At 42.7% G+C, this 19802-nt stretch overlaps 1 protein-coding gene across 3 annotated transcripts; it reads left to right on the top strand.

The window, feature by feature from the left end:
• The first annotated feature begins 1788 nt into the window (after positions 1 to 1788).
• On the top strand, positions 1789 to 18464 carry LOC147047573 (microtubule-associated serine/threonine-protein kinase 3-like). Of its 3 annotated transcripts, XM_085928907.1 has the most exons (28): positions 1789 to 2105; positions 3457 to 3546; positions 6851 to 6939; positions 7953 to 8025; positions 8851 to 8871; positions 9010 to 9088; positions 9991 to 10148; positions 11906 to 11981; positions 12216 to 12425; positions 12655 to 12756; positions 12843 to 12975; positions 13250 to 13311; positions 13542 to 13633; positions 13747 to 13955; positions 14024 to 14162; positions 14235 to 14367; positions 14433 to 14598; positions 14681 to 14782; positions 14878 to 15000; positions 15111 to 15223; positions 15296 to 15462; positions 15724 to 15845; positions 15910 to 16110; positions 16171 to 16397; positions 16475 to 16597; positions 16722 to 16858; positions 17033 to 17217; positions 17297 to 18464. In XM_085928907.1, the coding sequence occupies exons 1-28, from the start codon at positions 2059 to 2061 to the stop codon at positions 18316 to 18318; spliced, it is 4401 nt and encodes a 1466-aa protein (XP_085785033.1). In that variant the 5' UTR covers positions 1789 to 2058; the 3' UTR covers positions 18319 to 18464. The 3 variants fall into 3 exon arrangements, with proteins under 3 accessions (XP_085785033.1, XP_085785034.1, XP_085785036.1); XM_085928908.1 differs by lacking the exon at positions 8851 to 8871; XM_085928910.1 differs by lacking the exons at positions 1789 to 2105; positions 3457 to 3546 and adding an exon at positions 3571 to 5303.
• Positions 18465 to 19802: the final 1338 nt, after the last annotated feature.

Raw genomic sequence — 19802 nt, 5'->3', positions numbered from 1 at the left:
CGCATTTTCCTATTGCGCCCTCTTGTGGTCGTATCTGAATCATGCAAGTTAACGGAGCTGGTCTGCGGTTTTGAACTTTATGATTTGAAAAGTGGGCGGTGTATATCCAAACTCATCCACCTTCCAAATGATTTCGACTTTGTTTCATTTCAAATCCATGGCGATGATACTTAAAGCCCCAAAAGATAAATGGTGCCGATGTCCCAATATTTATGGACCTGACTCAAAAGGACCAAATGAGAGCTGTCACGTACATTCATAATACGACTTTGCTTCAATTGCTAAGCATCATGTCAGACAGAAAAGATGGGCTAAGGCTGATGAGAGGAGCAGGAAAGCCCTTGTTGCCATGGTAACTCTCTTATTAAAAGCTCTTCCGACAAAACAATTACCCAGTGGAATGGGAACCCCCTTTGCCACCACTGTACACTGGGATCTTTTTCTATTTTTACATATAAAATCGAACAATAATACTCTTCAAGCTTCCGATTTCATCCAAGTGAGCGAGAGCTCCCAAAATGAATGTCATCTCCAGTTCATCATTTCAATAGCGTGCCGAGGACAGCGTTTCCTCCATCTCTGCTTTATTGTTAGTGTAGCGAGGGAATCCTTTTCCCTGATTAGTCCTTGAACACAGTCTGACAATATACACTTGATGTGACTGTAAAAAAAAAAAATGTCACAAATGTGATCACAGTAATACAGCAAATCAATGCCAGTTAGTTTATATATTCTTTAAGCGGAAACATGCAAATTGTCTATGATAAGAAAACAAATATCATTTATATATAGAAAATAAAAAAATACACAATGAATAAAGTGCTACATTCAAATGAATATTCACTGGCTGCACCGGAATAAGAACAAAATGGGCTTCCTGCATTGGAGTGTCAAAGCAACAAAGCCAGGCTGAAGTAACTTGAGTGTCAGAGAGTGTGAAATGTGTTTTCACTCTGGCTCATGACCTAGCAACCTGGCAAACCATCAGCAGCTCCCTAGCAACCAGCCCGAGAGACACTGCAGTCATCTCTGTCACTGGTTGCCGTTGGAGACATTCTGTGGAGCCCCTCCAACCTCATCCCACCATTGAGATCAAGTAGTGGAGATAGCACCCCTTGAAATCAGCACAGCAAATTCAGATTCAGGCATCAGCACAAGAATGTGCAGTGACCTACCAAATTCAGATGTTCTTCACGCTCCAATGGGAATTTAGATTTACGACAGAAGAATATTCGGATATGTATATAAACTTGTGTCAATCCTGATCATGTTGGAAAATGGGCATGTGAACTTGGGAAATAAAAGTAAGTCAATATAACACTGAGCAGTGAAAGTTGCATATGATGCGAATCATTTTTTTTTTATCAGGGTTTGTTGAATGTTGCAAACAATCCTAAACAGTTTTAATGCAAACTGTTTTTTTCTTGCCATCAAATACATTTTTACCATGTTTAAACGTTCTTTGAGACAGGAAGAAAAAAAAAAGTTTGCAATCTTTTAGGAACCCTGACAAAAGACCCAACATTAACTATATACACAAATACTCCAACTTTATAGATGTAGATGTATTATTTACTCATCTATCTGCTGAACGTCTGCAGAAACCACAGCCAGCTGCAAATTACATCATTGCATCCAAGGGCTTTCTCCCCCCCCCCACTCCGCCCAAATTGATTTAGCCTCCACCAATAGACTGCGAAGCTCACTTCCTCCCCTCTTCTCTTCTTTTCTTCTCCCCCCCACCAGTCACATGGAGGTGAACGCTGACCCGTCTCTCACTCTCTGCTGCTTGAGTTGCAAGCAACACACACTCTCGGTTGCTTCCTGCACACACAAACGAGAGGAATTACTCTTGAGCTTGGGTGGACAAACGAGGCTGTTGTCGAAGTGACTATATTTAGAATGTTGCAATGAGTGTTCCGAACTTGATTCCGGCGGCAGAGAGCGTGCGTCGTGCCGCACTGCCCTAAGAGGAGAACAGAGGAGAGCAGAGGAGAGCAGAGGAGAGCAGAGGAGAGGAGAGGAGAGGAGCCGCCTCTTGCGGCGTGTCCGGCAAACATGAAGTCCAGACGGGATAAACTCAAGATCCCCTCTTTGACTCTGGAGTAAGTAACCTTGTTTTTTTTCAGCCTTGCAAAAGTTGTAGATGGAAATAATATCTTGCAAATGTTTTTTTTTTTTTTGGGGGGGGGGGGCAGTCACACAATAATAATACAAACTCACTGAGAATATTGTGTACGCTACAAGTGAAAATACAAAATGAATCCAGGAAAGTAAAGAACAGGAATCACAAATGACGTCATCAAATGAAATGAAAACAAAGGCTTCCTTCCACTGTACATCCATATCAAGCTGATATGTTGAATTTGCATTTGACGGGATTGTGGATTTTTTTTAGTCATAGTTTTCTACTCTTTTACGACTCCAACCTTAAATTTTGGAAATGTGACATTTTCCACCATTGTGTTCTGATTGTCCCACATTCCTGTGCATTGTTTTCTCCCTCTAGCATTCCTGCATGAATCACACATCATCTCAAAACAATTCAATAATTATAGCCTTTATTTATTGGGAAGTGAGCGGGGGGATGTTTGGGGGGGGGTACCTGCTGCCTACTAGAGGCTGATCCATAAGACGTAGGAGCCCAGGAATCAATCTGATCTCCGCTGAGCATGCGCCATTTGTTTTCATTGTCTTTTTAAGAGCGTGAGGGAGTGCGTGGATGATCACAGATGAGCAACAAAAAACATGCAGAAGTTTCCATTTGCAATAGTTTTGCGTGCACGTTTTCTGCGACCAACCTCAAGTTGAGAAAGGGCCAGAACTTGTGACACTACCGTCACGACTTAAGCTTCCTCAAAGCACAACGAGGCTCAGCCTATAGAATGACAATGAAGTCTTTCCAAATCCCAACTAGGAGAACATGTTCATGAGTGTTTTGGTAGCACTGCAGCTTCGAAAACAATAACTGCACTGGAGCACATTGCTTACATCTGAGCGGTCGGAGTGATGCGTGCCTTTGGCTGGCTGAGTTGGCATATTTCAAGGCAAAAAAGAAAAAAAAATGATGAGACGTGTAGCGCGATGCCGCTTGAATGTCGTAAAGTCACTGTTACGCCATCAAAGGTTGCATCAGATGCTTGCTCAAGCTTTGGTCGATGACACTTTGTGTTGGGTGCGTCGCCATAGCGATGAATTGGGACACTCGTGGGAAAACAATGTCGATTTGAAAAAGAAACAAAAGGTAAGCGGAGCTGCATTGAGTTTTGTTGGACCGACTTGTTCACTTTAAGCAACAGTGTGTGCGAAACGGCCTCATTTTTGGTGAAGATGCAGTTAGTAGGTAGTTTGCTTTTTGGTGTCCGCTGCATGCACCACATGCATGGATCTGCACAATGTGTAATTGTAACTAAATAGAGTATCCTAATATCTGTGCACCAATGTCTTGCCTTTCAGTTTATCACCCACTTATCAGAGTCCCACTCTCCTGAGTCCATGCAGCCCCTGCAGCCCTTGCAGCCCCTTGCAAACCCTTCACCCCTGGAGGTAAGTTGACCATGGAACATCGTGGATTCATTCCAAGCCTTTGTCTTAAAGGTGTTTATTTTCCACCCACCCACATGAGCTCCAAAGCACCTAAAAAAAAATGCAATCATAATGCAGTTGCATTTTAAGAAGCTCCTCTTTTACCAGTTAAGCACCATCCGTTATGAGTTGTGTCTAAGTCTGCGGGTTGCTTGGCAACCATGATGGGTGCTCTGGAGGAAGGCAACACCGCAAACAGAGGCGTTTGCATTCAACATGTTTCTGGATAGAAGAGCAACGCTTGACAATCTCGCCACACTATGAGCCATATAGAATTTTTTGCATCATCTTATGAGTCATATCAGATTGCTCATTTGTTGATTGTCCAAATCACATTCAACCTGCTGTGCTTTGCTATCGACATTTCCTTGTGTGGGAAAATCCCTTGTTAGATGAATCTTCTATCACATTCCATCACTTGGCATGGCAGCGTTTTATCGGTTTGCACGTTTGCCTCGCACTTGAGTTATCATGTTCTCTCCGTGCTGACACGGATTTTCCTCGATCCATGTTAGGTTTACAGGCCACTCCGGATTGTCCATAGCTGTGAATGTGTGTGGTTGTTTGTACTATGGACTCTGTAATTGAGTCAGTGAGGTAATATCAATATCTGCTAACATAATAGGAATTTCAGATGGCTTTCATTGATCTACTGTTAAGTTCTATTTCATTTCTGCTCTTTTCACACAGCCCTAACTCAAGAAAAATTCAGTTCCCCAGTGTGATGTTTGCATTCTATTTATCTCAGTCATTTGCATATGCAGCTCACTCCACTCAATGCACACCCACATGGAAATAATGACTGAACCAAGGACTCCAAATAATGAAAATGTCATTGTGGTTTACAGTTTAAAGTTTCACTAACACAGACTATACAACAACACATTTTGTGTGTGTTTGAATGGAAGTAGATAAACGTAACCTATAAAACCCAAATATTTACGTATAAAATAATTAAATAATTATCATTTAAATAATCTCAAATTGTTGATTTTAATCCAGATTAATTCATTGCTTGTGTTTGTAAAAAAAAAAATAAAAAAAAAATTGGTAGATGACTGTGGGAGAAAAAAAAACGTATTAAATCGCGATTAGGTTCGAATCAGCCCAACTAAACTATCGCAAACATTTTTAGGGTTTCGCTTTTCGGGAGGTCACCTCCCCCGAGACGGACAAGTACATTTTAGACATACTTTAAAAATAAATACACCACATATTCATCAAATTTTACGTTACTTTGCCAAATTACAAAAGCTTTTGTTCTGCTAGCAAATATTGTAGCAGCAGTTGGGAGCCTGAGTAACCGAGCAGCACTTGAACGCAGCACCAGACTCCAGGTTCCTCACACACACACACGGACGGACGGAATACACACAATCAGCCTTCTGCACGGTGGTTTGCGTTGTCCAGCAAATCCACCGTCAGAGGCGCGATAAATCGGAAGATTGCAATATTGCAATCCGACAACGAAGCAGAAACATGGAAGGATCGTCGAACTCTCTTTGACTCATACTGCACGCGGCAGACGGGCGTTGAATACAAAAAGAGCTGCTGAAAGAGAAAGACGATGATCGTGAGAGCAGAAAAGGACCTCCATAATTGATCATCTTCAACTTTTTAGGTTATGAAAAAGAATCATCTAGTATGTCGGACCCAAGTCAACCGGGCCAGAACAAGTCCCATTTTGTTCCTGACGCCTTGCTGAAGCGCTCAAAAAGGTTAGTTCACAGGAGTTGGGAATTTTACATTTTAGACTCAAGATAGTTTTCCCACTCGGCTCGTTCGTTGGCTGTGATCTTGATTGTTTTGAAGGGCTACGTCAAAAAGCATTTATGATGTGAATGAAGTGCTGAGCTAAATGCTCCCAACGTTAATCCCACGTTTCGTTTGGGGGATGAGAGTTGAAGCTTTTGTCTGGGATGGAGCTTTTTGTTGTTGTTGTACTAATGCGCTGTAAAATTTGACTTGCATAAGAATTTGACAGCGTAGCACTTAGTTGGTTTTACGTTGCAACAGCTCAACAATACGTCAACCCAAATTAAGGCCGACTAAAAAGGTAGGCTGCAGTTTGAGTGGGCAATAGAAACAAAAACGATCAACCCGCAGGGTTGTCTACAATAGTGTTTAAAAAAACCCATCCAATTCAAAACCTCTTGTCCTTAATAACGATCTAGTCATTATATAGTTTTGTGGGAGTCATTTGGTTTCCTATAGGATTGATTATTGGGCCAAGTTTCCAGATTGTTAAAGTCAATGTCAGGCTGAAGTAATTGCATTATTCAAAGTGTGGTCTCGAAATGAATGTTTGAAAAACCAACATGTTTTTTTATTTTGAAATCTTTTTTTGTGGTCACTTGTATTTCATGTGCTTGAAGTATTGCTGTACCACAATATTGTTGATCCCAGTGAAACATCTGCTCATGGTGGGTGACGTTTATGGTCCGAGTTGGCCCCCTTCCTTTTAGGCCTGGGGGATTATATCATTCCACACACAGAGACACAAATCAGTCTTGGACATCTGCAATTCAAGATGGGCCTGCTGCTGCTATCGTCGCACCCACTCCCATCAGCCTTGAGTCTGTTGACAGGAGGTTCTTCTTTGTATTTTGGCTCTCATCAGATCTCCCTCCTACTCTCTAAGGCCATAGTAGACGTGTGTTATGAATCTGCCTGCAGATTAAAGTTATATAAACGTGCCTCCAGTCCAAGCGGATCTGCTCCAAGGGTGAAATAATCTCATGGATTGGTTTAAATCTCTGGTGAATGACACAAAAAAAAAATAAGAATAATTCCCTCCAAGTTCTTAGAAACTCAAATGAGGTGCACCAGAAATATGGTCACATTATGTTCCCTTTACATAAAAAGCTGGAGCAGCAAAGTGTCCATTTCGAGTTAGTTGATGATAAAAACATCATCCGTCATCATCCATCATTCCACATCTGGTTAAAATGTTATTTGATGTTATTACCACTAACTAGGTGTCCTGCCAAAGACCGGAGCTTAGTGGATTGCTGCTACTTCCGAGGTCAGACCTTGTTAATCCACGCAGTCATTACTCTCATTCATAACGTTGCATAAGAATCGTATTGGCAGAAAACCAAGGCCGAGATGATGACACAAAGCTTTCAGCGATACGCAAGGTTGTCTTTTTACATGGAGCGTCTCGATATTGTACGGGCTGTCCGCAATTTCAAACACGTGGAAGTTGTAAGCGCTTTGTGATCAACGTATCTTGAGAGTAACTGTTCATTTGTTTGTGCTTCAGCTGCCGCAACAACAACAGGAAGAGTCTCTGTGTCGGAACGCCATCGCCCACTTTGTCCCGACCCCTCTCCCCACTCTCGGTCCATACGGGTACGTTGGAAAATGTGTCAAATATTTTATTAATGTGACTATCTGTAAGCAATAGCAAGCGACCGACCGATTGGATGTGTCGGGGGCAGCAGGTGCTTTGCTGCTGAAGCGGTCGGTCGGTCCATTACCGTTTTTTCGTAATTTGAGCTCAGAAGGGTTACACGACTGATCTCCGTCCGCCGCTCAACACGTTGGCAGCCAAACTATTCAAGTACATTTTGATACACACGCTAGAAACCAGCACGGGCTCCCGTTTCACCCCGCAAAAGATCTTGTTTCCTTTCTTAAAGGTGACCAAGGTCTTGTCTTGCGATACGTTACATTGGATCCGCGAATGGCTTCCCAACAATTTGCATGTCACGAGGATAAATGCAATGTCCAATCATTTTATTATATTTTTTCCTTTATTTTGATTTAATGTTTCATTTTCATATATATCGACATGCATAGCAGCTTTGGACGCACAATTTGAACCGTACCATTTTGAAAATCATCCTAATTACATTGTCGCGAGTTTCCCGTAACGGAAAAACCCGGTTGACCGGTGCTTCATTGACGATAATTTTGGGGCGGCTGGTTTCTGAGTCAACAATATTGTTGACATTCTGCTCAATGCAGCGAAGCAGCTGCACTGGCTATAAAGTCTGGCTGGCGAGCCCAGGCTTCCTCCCTCGTGCCAGCAGTGTGCGGATGTGCAATCTCTTGAGGATTAGCTCACGACAGAGTGCAATCACTTTCTAATCGCCTCCATCTCGCAGACTCCAAATGATGCTCAACACTTCGAAAGCCAAATTACAGCTATTCTTAAATTGCCAGCGGAATGTTTGGCAAAGTCGGAGCGTATCATTCCGAGGAGCTTGTTGCCGTAGCGATTTGAGGCGCTGTACATAAACATGAAGTCACCATGTGGTCATTTACGGTATCTTTAGATTTCCTTTCATGGTTCCTCCTTGAGGCTTATTAATAAAGGTGCAAATACAACTTTGAGTAACTTGACATCTTTCTTCATTCAGCTGCGAGCAGCCCGCTGGACAGCCCTCGAAATGTGGCGACCGGTGCCTGCGTCAACTTTCCGTTTGCCCGAAGGTACGTCATTAGTCATTTAATTTAATGAAATATATTTTTTTGATTTGAATTATTATATATTTTTTAAAAGAATACAATTTTTTCTTTTCTCAAATTTAAAAATGTCTGTTCTTACAATAAGCGTCATGACACTTTTTGGCTCTGGGTATCTGCAAAGTGATGGAGGGGGGGCCTCTCTATCTGCCAGATCTTCCAGGCGAGGATAAATGTGTTGCCGTTTGTTCGATGGCACAGTATTCAGGCCAGTTCCTATGGCAACATGCTTCCCCTTACAAGCATGTGAAGCTAAAAGTGGGATGGCATCGGAGGAGTTGAACTGCAGTCAATTTGAAACCAGTTGACTTCAACAAAAACACAAATCAAGTGCTGGCCTTTGATAGGAATGAGACAAATTATTGTTTACAATTTTTTGTCAGGTTATTTCAATATTTTTGTGGATATAAATTGTATTATATATTTTTGCGTAAATATATTGTGTTGCATGACAAGTTAGTGTACATGTCAAAAGTTGTGACAGTTACCCTTATTTTGTCTTGTCTTTCTTATTTCCACTGTAGTCGTTAAACCAAAATAGAGCAGAAGCTTGGTGTTTTTTTTTTTTTTTTTCTTTTTGCAATGGCAATTTGTTCCTGTTACATAAACTGCTTCCTGAGAAGAATTTTAGTATGTGGACAAATGCAAAGTGGCAAGGATGGCAACATTGTCAAGATGAATTCCTCAGCTGAATGCCAGAGGTCACAGGATCATTTGCACTGGTCTGCAGTCTCACTAAAACTCTTCTTTTTTTTTTTTCTTCTTCCCTTCTTTCCTCTGCTTTCCTCTCAGTCACTTGGCTCGTGCCGACAGGTACCTTATTTTACTTGTGGGGTAGCCAGTCTCTCTTTTATTTTTTTTTATTCACCTACCAGCACATTATCAATATCAACAAAAAAAAAAAGTGATATAACAAGCAACTTATGGCATATGCAATATGTGCCGTTTCAGAGCTGAGGGCCGTCGATGGTCTCTGGCATCGCTCCCCTCGTCAGGTTATGGAACCAACCCGCCGAGCTCAACTGTTTCCGTAAGTAAACAAAGAAAAGGATGCCGGTTGATTTCCTCGCACAGCATTCAAGCTGGTTGATGCCGCTAGGGACGGCAAATGCCAAGACCGACTTGATAAGCGGCTAATTGTTTTCTAGCGTCATCTGCTTCAATGAGTCATTGAGAGAGTTTGTCCAACACAATTTGTGTGGAACGTACAGTTTGTGCATGTGGATTAAGTTGAGAGTGTGCTGTTTCTTACCACATAATGGTGATTTTTTTTTTTTCCCATAAATGATGGCTGTTAGAAATCCCTCACCCTTTCATCCAAGGGCGCTCATGACTGCATCCATACAAAATGCAACACACGGTTAAAACAGGAAACTAAAATAAAAAGAACTAATTATAAATATATAAAATATAAACCCAGTTAACCCAGTAAACTAAAATACAAATAATTGAAAAATATATCAATTAAACAAATATAATAAAATAGTTTTAAGTTTTAAACGATTGTGACACTGAGATTTTAAAGCAAATTAAATATGAGAGTTTTTTTTTTGGGGGGTGGCATTTGAATGATGACAAGTAAGGATAAGGCCTTAATTGTTTTATCTGGAGGATTTCATAGTCTGTGCATCCCTAACATGTGCTTCTATAATAAGGATGGGACACAAAAGGTCACAGACCTAAAGGTCAGTGTGGACAATGGAGTTATTAATCAGTGAGTCTCTTTATAATGTGGATTTAGAAAGAGACTTGACTTCATTTTCCATGAAATTTCTATCCAGTGGGCTTATCTGCTGTTTGGAGTTCCCCGCAATATTGCTTTCACTTGACGTTAGCCTAACTTGTCTGAACACATGCTTGTGGTTTTGGGCGCATTTTGCTGCTCAGAGAAGATTGTCGCTGAAGTATTTGAGCTCTCTCTTGTGTCCGCAGTCTTCGTCCTCCTCCCAGGAGCGCCTTCATCAGCTTCCCTACCAGCCGACCCAAGATGAGCTGCACTTCCTTTTCAAACACTTCCGCAGCACAGACAGTATAACCGACGAGGATGGCCGGCCCACGACCGTCATGCGTCCTCGCTCTCGGAGTCTGAGGTAGCCCATCGAAAAAAAAAAAAAGATAATCCCATCACAAAATGAAGCAAAATATACTTTTTTCTTTCATTCGTTTTATTTAAAAAGGGATTTTGTATTATTAAAAGAATACAAAAAGAATATAAAATAAAAATAATTCAAATAAATGAAGAAATGTGCATCATACATAAAAACATTAGTTGATCTGATCCGGACGATCCAATCTGTGTCGAGTCTAATTACTAACAGAGGGCTTGGCGTTACTACACGATGGTACAACCAGATGAGCCAGATTGTTGCTTCTCTACTCTTTGTTGCATAAATACACAAGCGCACCACGGACAAACCAGAACGAGTAAACATGTACAAGCATGTTGTAGGACTTTGACTTTGACTTTGTAGACATGCCTCAAAGCATTTGATACTTTTCAGATGCCAGAGCAACTTTGGATTTGGAAGTACAAATCTTTTGTTGAATGAAAAATGTCCAATTGTATTGGGCGGGTTTAAAACATGACGGTGAGTCATTTATTTCTCGTTGCCTGCATCGGCCCGAGGCTTGGCAATGGCTGGATTGTGTGATTATTATAAATCTTTGCCTTTCAAGCAAGCTCACCTCACCAACTGTGCACAAAAATCTTGCTCATAGATCTTAAGATCTTTCTTCTTTTATAATGAGAATTCACTTAATTACTTCTGCCGCACTCAGGATAGCCAAATAAATCTTGGAATTTGTAGGTTAGCGCCAAAATGCACACATAAAATCACTTTCCAAATATTTGAACAACAAATCCATGAATAACAAGTTTTGAAATCAGGGACTACTAAAGATGAATGGTCATAAAAATCACCAGCATTTTAAAGACAATTTGTAATTTTAGTATTGACACAAGTTGCGGGCCACATCAAATGATGAGGCGGGCCGTATCTGGCCCCGGGGCCTTATGTTTGACACCCATGATCTAAGAGAATGCGTTGATGTTTCTTGACCAAGATAAATTAGTCAGGGTCAGGCGACAGTTTTATTTTTTATTTTTTTGCGTGTTGGCCCAGCATTGCAGTGTTTTGTATGATGCCTGAACGCTCTGGCTGTGCCATGCGTAGGCGTGCTGGCTTACAGAGTGCCGCAGGGATCCATCCCGCTGATCAACTGTAGTCCATGGTACAGGCGGCCAGGCGGGGGTGCTTTAGGATTTGCAGCGCGCTGGGCATCTATCTGTCTGCAACGGCAAAAAAAGGAGCACGTTTACCTCGCATCTTTTCTATTAAAGCTGTAAAACGGTGGCAGCTTTTTCCTCCATCCAATGAAGAACCAAGCGCTGTTTGTCTTGAATCTACCCACATGTAGAACAGATGCATCATTCACAGCTCCAACGGAGATCCAAAATGCTGCTTTTGGCTGTTAATGAATCACTACACGCTGACCTCAAGTCATGTGTTAAAATATTGGATTAGATTAGAAGGTTTAGTTTGATACAAGTGAATAGAGTCCAGGCCAGTCCAAGGGAGTTTGGCACGGACGCTGCCGGCCGGCTCTTACGTAAGCACGACGGTGATGTAGTCCAGGGGAGGACAAAGCCAAGCTACTTTCATTTTGATGCTTGGAAAATCCCAATTACGTGTCCTTTGCGTCTCCAGTTGAATTAAAACGACAACGTGTCTCGACACAAACTTGTTTTGCAGACTTTGTTCTTGGTTTTATATTATTGTCGAATGTCAAATGCGTCTCTTGAGGTGTTTCACTGTACCAAATCCAATATTTTCTTCCGTGTTTACAGCCCTGGGCGATCAAGTGTCTCCTTTGACAATGAGATAGTCATGATGAACCATGTTTATAGAGAACGCTTTCCAAAGGTGAGCTCTTAAAAAAAAAAAAAGATATGTGTGCGTTTTCTCATCTTTAAATGCTGACAGTTAAACCACTAACACATTCAATCATGAATTCATGAGTTCAATTATTCAACACAAACAAATCATATTATGACGACATGACTGCCAACCCGGTTAATATCTAGGACGTCTATAATCGTCGATTGCACTGAATGAGTTCAAATGAATTATTTTTTGTGAATTTTTCTTTTCCTGTAGGCCACAGCCCAGATGGAGGAGAGATTGTTGGAAATTGTTACCCACTGTTCTCCAGACAGCTCCCTCCCGTTGGCTGATGGGGTGTTGGGTTTCATCCAGCACCAGTTGGTCGAGTTGGTCCGTGACTGTTTGGAGAAGTCCCAGAAAGGTCTGGTTACATCTCGCTACTTTGCTGAACTGCAGGAGAAGTTGGAAAAGCTGCTTCATGAGGTGAGAATAGAGTGTGGAATATAATTCAAGAAAACACTTTAGAATTTTCAGAAAGGGGGAGGAAATAGTTTAAATGAGTTTGTTTTGTAATATTTTGGTTTATTCATATTCTATTTTAAAATGATTGAATTTCTATGATGTGTTTTTGGTCTCGTTTCATCAAGGACTGTTTTGCACTATATAAATAAACTTGACATTTTGCCGTGGCCGCTCCCCTGTTGCTTTCCAGGCCTACGAACGTTCGGAAAGCGAGGAGGTGACTGTCATCATCCATCTGGTGAGGAAAATCCTCATCATCATCTCCAGGCCGGCTCGCCTCCTTGAGTGTCTGGTAAGCAGATTTTTTTTTTGTCAATAATGTCTGAAATTGAACATCCCTGCAGCAATCACAATGAAATTTGGTTGATCTTCTTGCAGGAGTTTGATCCCGAAGAGTTCTACCATTTGCTGGAGGCAGCAGAAGGTCACGCCAAAGTCGGTCAGGGAATCAAATCGGACATCCCTCGATATATCATCAGCCAGCTGGGTTTGACACGAAATCCTTTAGAGGGTAAAGAATTTCTTAGCTCATTAATAGGCAGAGCAACGTGTCCTCGGTTTGACTTTTGCTTTGCGCTTTGATTGGGATAGGTATGGTCTCCAGCGGCGACTTTAATAGCGTGTGAATAGTTCAATAAAAACGTGTGAGCGTTGCTATGGCAATAAGAAAATCATGGTGGGCATTTTCTTCAATAATTGATACAACGTGGGCCTGAAAGACATCACAAGTAAGGCCCCCGTGTTTGCCTTAATGTTCCAATTTCTTTTTTTTTCTGTTTTTGTAGACATGGTGCAGCTTCAACAGTACGATTGCGGTCCCTCGGTGTCTGTTGAGCCCGATGTGGAGGTGACATTTCATCCTAAGTCTTTAGATAATGTAGCATGGAAATGTCTCTTTATATAATTTATTTATTATTATTATTTTGATACTCTATTTATTTAAGTAAAACTATTAAATTTATATACAATTTTGGCAGCCTAAATGTCAACTTGTTGGCAATTTTGTGACGTCACAGCTTAATTTTGCATTACAGTATGTTAGACGTGGGAAAACTAATTTTTCCGCTTTTACTGTAGACAAAAACTCCACAGGCCGTGACCCCAACCCGACGCAAACCTCTCGAGAGTGATTTTGAGACCATCAAACTCATCAGTAATGGGGCTTACGGGTGAGTGGACATTTTTATTGTTTCCTGTTTCTTCCCTTCAAGATCTTGTGGGAAATATCCGAATGCACAATTCTTCTCAGCCTAATGTGAAAAAATATGTTGTGTTTGGACAGGGCTGTTTATCTGGTCCGCCACAAGGATACCCGTCAGCGGTTTGCCATGAAAAAAATCAATCGGCAAAACCTTGTCTTGAGGAACCAGATCCAGCAGGCATTCGTGGAGAGAGACATCTTGACGTTTGCGGAGAACCCCTTTGTCGTGTCCATGTTTTGTTCTTTCGAGACCAGACGCCATCTCTGCATGGTCATGGAGTATGTGGAGGGTAAGACCGATAGAAGATTGTTTAAGGTGCAGACTGTCAAGTATATATTTGATTTTTATTTTTTTAAGGTGGTGATTGCGCCAACTTGCTGAAGAACATGGGTCCGCTACCCGTGGAAATGACGAGGATGTATTTTGCCGAAACCGTCCTGGCCCTGGAGTATCTTCACAATTACGGCATAGTGCACCGAGACCTCAAACCCGACAAGTGAGAACAAAATTGGCTATGCCGGTCATCCTATCAATAAATTCTTGAATACACATTTTCCCCTCCCAACAGTTTGCTGATCACATCCATGGGCCACATCAAGTTAACAGATTTCGGTCTATCGAAAATCGGCCTGATGAACATGACCACCAACCTTTATGAAGGTCACATGGAGAAAGATACAAGAGAGTTTGTTGATAAACAGGTGAGACTGTCAGATATGAGACGCCGTGCAAAAAAAAAATGCTCTAAATATTTGGCTTGTGCCAGGTGTGTGGTACTCCCGAGTACATTGCCCCGGAGGTGATTCTCAGGCAGGGATACGGGAAGCCGGTAGACTGGTGGGCCATGGGGATCATCCTCTATGAATTCCTGGTGGGCTGTGTTCCATTTTTTGGCGACACTCCAGAGGAGCTGTTTGGCCAAGTTGTCAGCGGTGAGAAGATCAAATTGACATTTCTCCCATATTCATTCAGTTTCTTCGAAATATTCTATTTTCATTTTTTTTTTTCCCCCAGATGACATCATTTGGCCCGAAGGAGACGATGCTTTACCAATGGAGGCTCAAGACATGATTACCCATCTCCTGAAGCAAAGCCCCCTAGAAAGACTAGGAACTGGTACTCCTCAGTTTACTGCTCATCATTATTCCATAAAAGACTGGTGTGAATGTGTTTTTTTGCTCAAGCACGCAAATGTTCATACGTGACTGTAGGCGGGGCCTCTGAAGTCAAACAGCACGCTTTCTTCCTGGGCTTGGACTGGAACGGACTATTACGACAAAAGGCTGAATTCATCCCTCAGCTTGACGCGGAAGATGATACTAGCTACTTTGACAGTAAACCACTTTTGAGATTAGACCCAAGACTTTTTGTCATGTCCTAAAATAATCCTGTCATTTAAGGATAATCCGCGTGAATATCAGGATTTTTTTGAATTTGTTTTCAGCTCGTTCCGAGCGCTACCATCATATGGCGTCGGACGAGGATGAGGAAACTAACGATGAAGAGTCTTCACTGGAAATTAGGCAGTTTTCCTCTTGGTCGCATCGTTTCAGCAAGGTACTGAAGCCAAAGAACAAACAAACAAATATTTGGGGGCTTCAGCAAACAAAATAATTGTTTTGTTTGCAGGTTTACAGCAGCACTGAACATTTAGCTACACCGTCCAATTTGAGCTTCTCATCCGATCGCAGTCACAGTGAGGAGAAAGAGGACCGCGTAGATGTTGGAGGGCTTAGTCCCTTGATAGGTCCAGCAGAGGGCGTCCTAGAGCCCAGACTGCCAGGACGCATGGCAAGGTAAAAATGATCTTGGATATTTAATGCTATAGCCTATGCTTTGAAAAGTCTTTTTAATTTGTTAGATTTTTTATTATGACTTTTTAGTGTTATTTTACTGTATTTTTTTAAATTATTTTTAATTTATATATAGTATTATATGTTTTTTATTTTATATTATATTTTTTATAATGATTGTTTTTAAGTAACTCAAGAGGAAATAAGTATCAGTTTAAAAAATATACAAGTTTGAATTCAGTAGTATATCTTTGCTTTTTGTAGCCTTTGCCCTCGGGCATCACCCAACTCGTCCCAGTCTGAGAGGAGCACCAGTCCCCTGGTGATGAGCAGCACCCACAGCCTGGAGATGACGCCGCGCTTTGCTGTCTCAACCGATGACGAGGGTACTTCCAAACTAACATCTTGAGACCTTCGCTTTCTCACCAAGTCTGTTTCTCTCACTTGCAGCCGAGGTTGTCGTTTCTAAACTTCGGAGGATCCGAATCCGCAGCAACAGCACGGGGGCCAAACACTCATCCCCCAAAGAGCCAGCTGGCCCGCGACGTTTCGGGAACCAACTGGAGACACCAGACAGACAGAGGCTTCCGTGTGGAGGCAAAGTTCCCAAATCCGCCTCCGTTTCAGCTCTGTCGCTGATCATCACCACAGGTCAAATACACAACAATGGTGTCATCAAGGACACAAATTGACATCTTCTTTGATCTCCAGATGACTCCCCGGGCGGCCTCCAACCCAGTCCCATCTCCCCGAGGTCGCTGTCGTCCAACCCCTCCTCTCGTGACTCCTCCCCCAGCCGGGACCTGTCCCTCAGTCCCGGTAGCCTGAAGCCGCCCATCATCGTTCACACTTCGGGCAAAAAGTATGGCTTCACAATGCAGGCCATTCGCGTCTACATGGGCGACAGCGATGTTTACACGGTGCATCACATGGTGTCGGTGGGTGGCCCTCAAGACTCATCCATCCTCCCCGAGAACAACTGTGGATTTCAAATCCATCTATTTGTTTCTAACAGAGCGTGGACGAAGGCAGTCCGGCCTACCAGGCAGGGTTGCGGACCGGTGATCTGGTCACTCACGTGAACGGAGAGTCCATCCAAGGCCTGGTTCACACCGAGATGATGGAACTACTCTTGAAGGTACGATGCACCTTAGATAACGAGGCAGATATGGAAAGCGACACTTTGTAATCCGAGGCGCGTTTATCTCCATAACATTTTCATGGTTCACTCCCAAGATTTGTTATGCAATGTGTCATTTCAGAGTGGCAGCAAGGTGGCGCTCCAGACCATAGCGCTTGAGAACACGTCCATCAAAGTTGGTCCAGCGCGAAAGACCAAACACAAAGGCAAAATGGCCCGTCGCAGCAAGAGAAGCCGGAGAAGAGATAACTATGATAGGTAAGGTTGAAGCTGTAATATCATTTTTGAATGAGTGTGTCTTTATTTGGACTGTTAACAATTGTAAAATATATATTTTTAAATATTTTCAAATCATTATTTCCTTTTTAATCATTAAAATATTAAAATACAAGATATAATGATGATTAAAAGGTTTTGCCGGTTTTCCCGCAGGAGACGCAGCATCTTGAAGAAGTTATCGAAGCAGAGCACGGTGATGCACAGTAGTCGCAGCTTCTCGTCCGGTCTCCACCACTCCGTTTCCTCCAGCGAGAGTCTTCCGGGTTCGCCCACTCATAGCCTCTCCCCGGGCCCCTCCACGCCCTGCCGAAGCCCTGCGCCCGACCATCAGGCCTTTGGTAAGATTTCAAAAATGCTACATTTAGCATGAGCTTATTTTTGTATGACTTTTCACGTGTTTTCTTTCCACTTTTCCAGATAACTCTCCTCAGAGCACGTCTCCATCTTCCAGTTCTCCGAGCTCCCCTGCCGCACACATCCGACCCAGCTCCCTCCACGGTTTGGGTTCCAAGCTCAACACGCAGCGTTACACCAAGGTGGGCCGCCGGAAGTCAACCAGCAACATCCCGCCTTCGCCTCTGGCCTGCTCCTCCTCGGCCCAGCCGCTTTCTCCGCAGCGCTCGCCTTCGCCCTTGCCGGGCTTCGCCAAAACGCTTCACCCCTTCCACGGCAAGACCCTGTCACCGCCCACCATCGTTCGACACATGGTACGGCCTCGCAGTGCAGAGCCGCCTCGATCTCCCCTCCTCAAGAGGGTCCAGTCAGCTGAGAAACTATCTGGAATGTACCACGCCGATAAGAAGTCATACACCCCCCGCAGGCACACCCTGGAAGTGCCGTTTTATGGCGAAGGGGAGCTGCTCGTTGACTCGGAAGCAGAGGGGGGCTTTAGCGGCTCGCACCAGGGGGTGGAGCACTCCAGACTCTGCGGCTACTTGGGCGGCCAGAGATTGTGGGACTTGGGACTGGAGCGATCGGAGCAACTGGTGGTGATGCGTAAGCTCAACCTCTCGGAGCGCCGCGACTCCTTTAAAAAACAGGAGGCCGTGCAGGAGGTGAGCTTTGACGAACCCGAGGAGAAGCCGAGCGTCACGGTCGAACAAGGTCAGAAACAGCCGCAACACAGGACCACTTGGCTGGCCGGGGCTGGGTCGCAAAACAGCGAGGAGGTGGAGCTGCAGGTGCCCACGGTGAGGAGGTTCACCCTCGTGCCCCAGATCGCCGTGCAGGGCTCCACGGAAAGCGAGGAACAGGACGAGTGGGAGCCGTGTTCGGACGGGGAGGAGGACCAACAGGAGCCCGCCGTCGTCACTTTGGCATCTCAGCCGCAGCTGCAGGCCGAGCTCCTTCACAACCGGGAAGAAGACGAGTCAAGTTCCAATCAAGTCGGACAATCGGCTGAGAAGGAGACGGCAGAAAAAGCACACGGCAAAAAGTGACAGGTCAACATGCAGTGAAGGAAGGAAGTGGAAAAAAGTGGCACATTTTACTTGAATTTTCTACTGTACATATTTGTTCGGCGGACCCGTCGGTCGTATTTATTACAATTGTAAAGCGCGCTGCGTCGTTGGTTAAATGGAAAGGAGGGAGGGAGGGAGGGAGGGAGGGAGGGAGGGAAGTTCTCAATGGTTGGAAGAGCCAAGGCTTAACTAAGTTTTGTACCCTTGAGATGTGTTTTTTGGACTGGATGTTACTTTGGTTTTATTTTTTTTTATAAATGTTTCTATTTTTTAAATAAATGGCAGTGGTACCAAGTCATTTGATCATGCTGGGAATTGTTATTGGACCAAAATGTGCAAGAAGTCGTTTTAGAATGGTACTTTATTCATGCTTTTCTTTTTTTTTTTTTTTTTTTTCTTCAACCTTTTATTGGCTTCAGTTTCCACACCCGTCTCAACATGCAGAAGCTTTGAACTTGTGTCCACACTGTGAATAACATGATGTGTATGCATACGGGTCATAACATAAAATGAATTTAAAATATCCATTACTCAAAGCCATTTTTTTTTTTTTTAATGCATTTTGCAATCCAAAAAGGTCAAATGTCTTGTTTGAATGTATCATGCGTTGGACACAACCAACCTTCAACAGCCAAATTGAAGTGTTCTTTGCAAACTGTCCGTTTCAAATTGAGCAAATAATTCTAAAACTCTTGCTTTTTTTAATCTTTATTCACACGATCATGTGTGAGCTACCTTATCCGCACTTACTTCATTACCAGTGTATTAAAGTTTACAGCATGGGTTGGGGAGTGCAGACAATTTTGTACTTTGAGCAAAATGTGGGAAGATAAATCAAAATCTGAAGCCACGGCTTGTTTAAAGACGTTTTTGTATTTGATGTGTAAATGTTGTATATTTTCATATGGTTCTGAATATGTTTTAAGGACGTGAGGGTTGTAATTCATGTACTGCTCTTCAACACCAAAGCTGATGCACCAGCTTTAAGGAACTTTTTTTTTTTTTTTTTGCTTCAAATATCTACAAATCATGTGTACGTGTGTGTGATGGAATTGTTTACAACAAACCTGATATGTACTGTACTGCTCTGTGCTTACAAGATGAAACTACCCTTTGTCATACCTTCAATGAAAGTAATTTTGTAGTTGTAGTTTTATCATTCTTTTCAATTACAGGAAGCTAAATGACTCGTGCTCTGTTTACAGGCGCATATAGAACAAGATCAATGTCATGTTTTTATAACAAATAGATTTCTGGACTGGAATTATTTTATGTTTTTAAAGTTACACAGTATGTGGTGGTAGAAAATCTTGACACATCTTTATTCATACTTTACAACTCCAAAGCTTCAGATAGAAAAGAAACAAAGTGCACACTTAACCAACTTGATCAAAAAATAAACATATAACTTGAAGACAAAAGTAAAGGTAAGTTAGCTAGTTGAAAACAATTCCAAAAGCCAC

This window comes from Syngnathus leptorhynchus, chromosome 13 (genome assembly GCF_054491065.1).
Source record: "Syngnathus leptorhynchus isolate UIUO chromosome 13, UIUO_Slep, whole genome shotgun sequence".
Classification (NCBI taxonomy): Eukaryota; Metazoa; Chordata; class Actinopteri; order Syngnathiformes; family Syngnathidae; genus Syngnathus; species Syngnathus leptorhynchus.
Note: the sequence above shows the minus strand (reverse complement) of the source record. Positions and strands in the feature narration are given on the sequence as shown.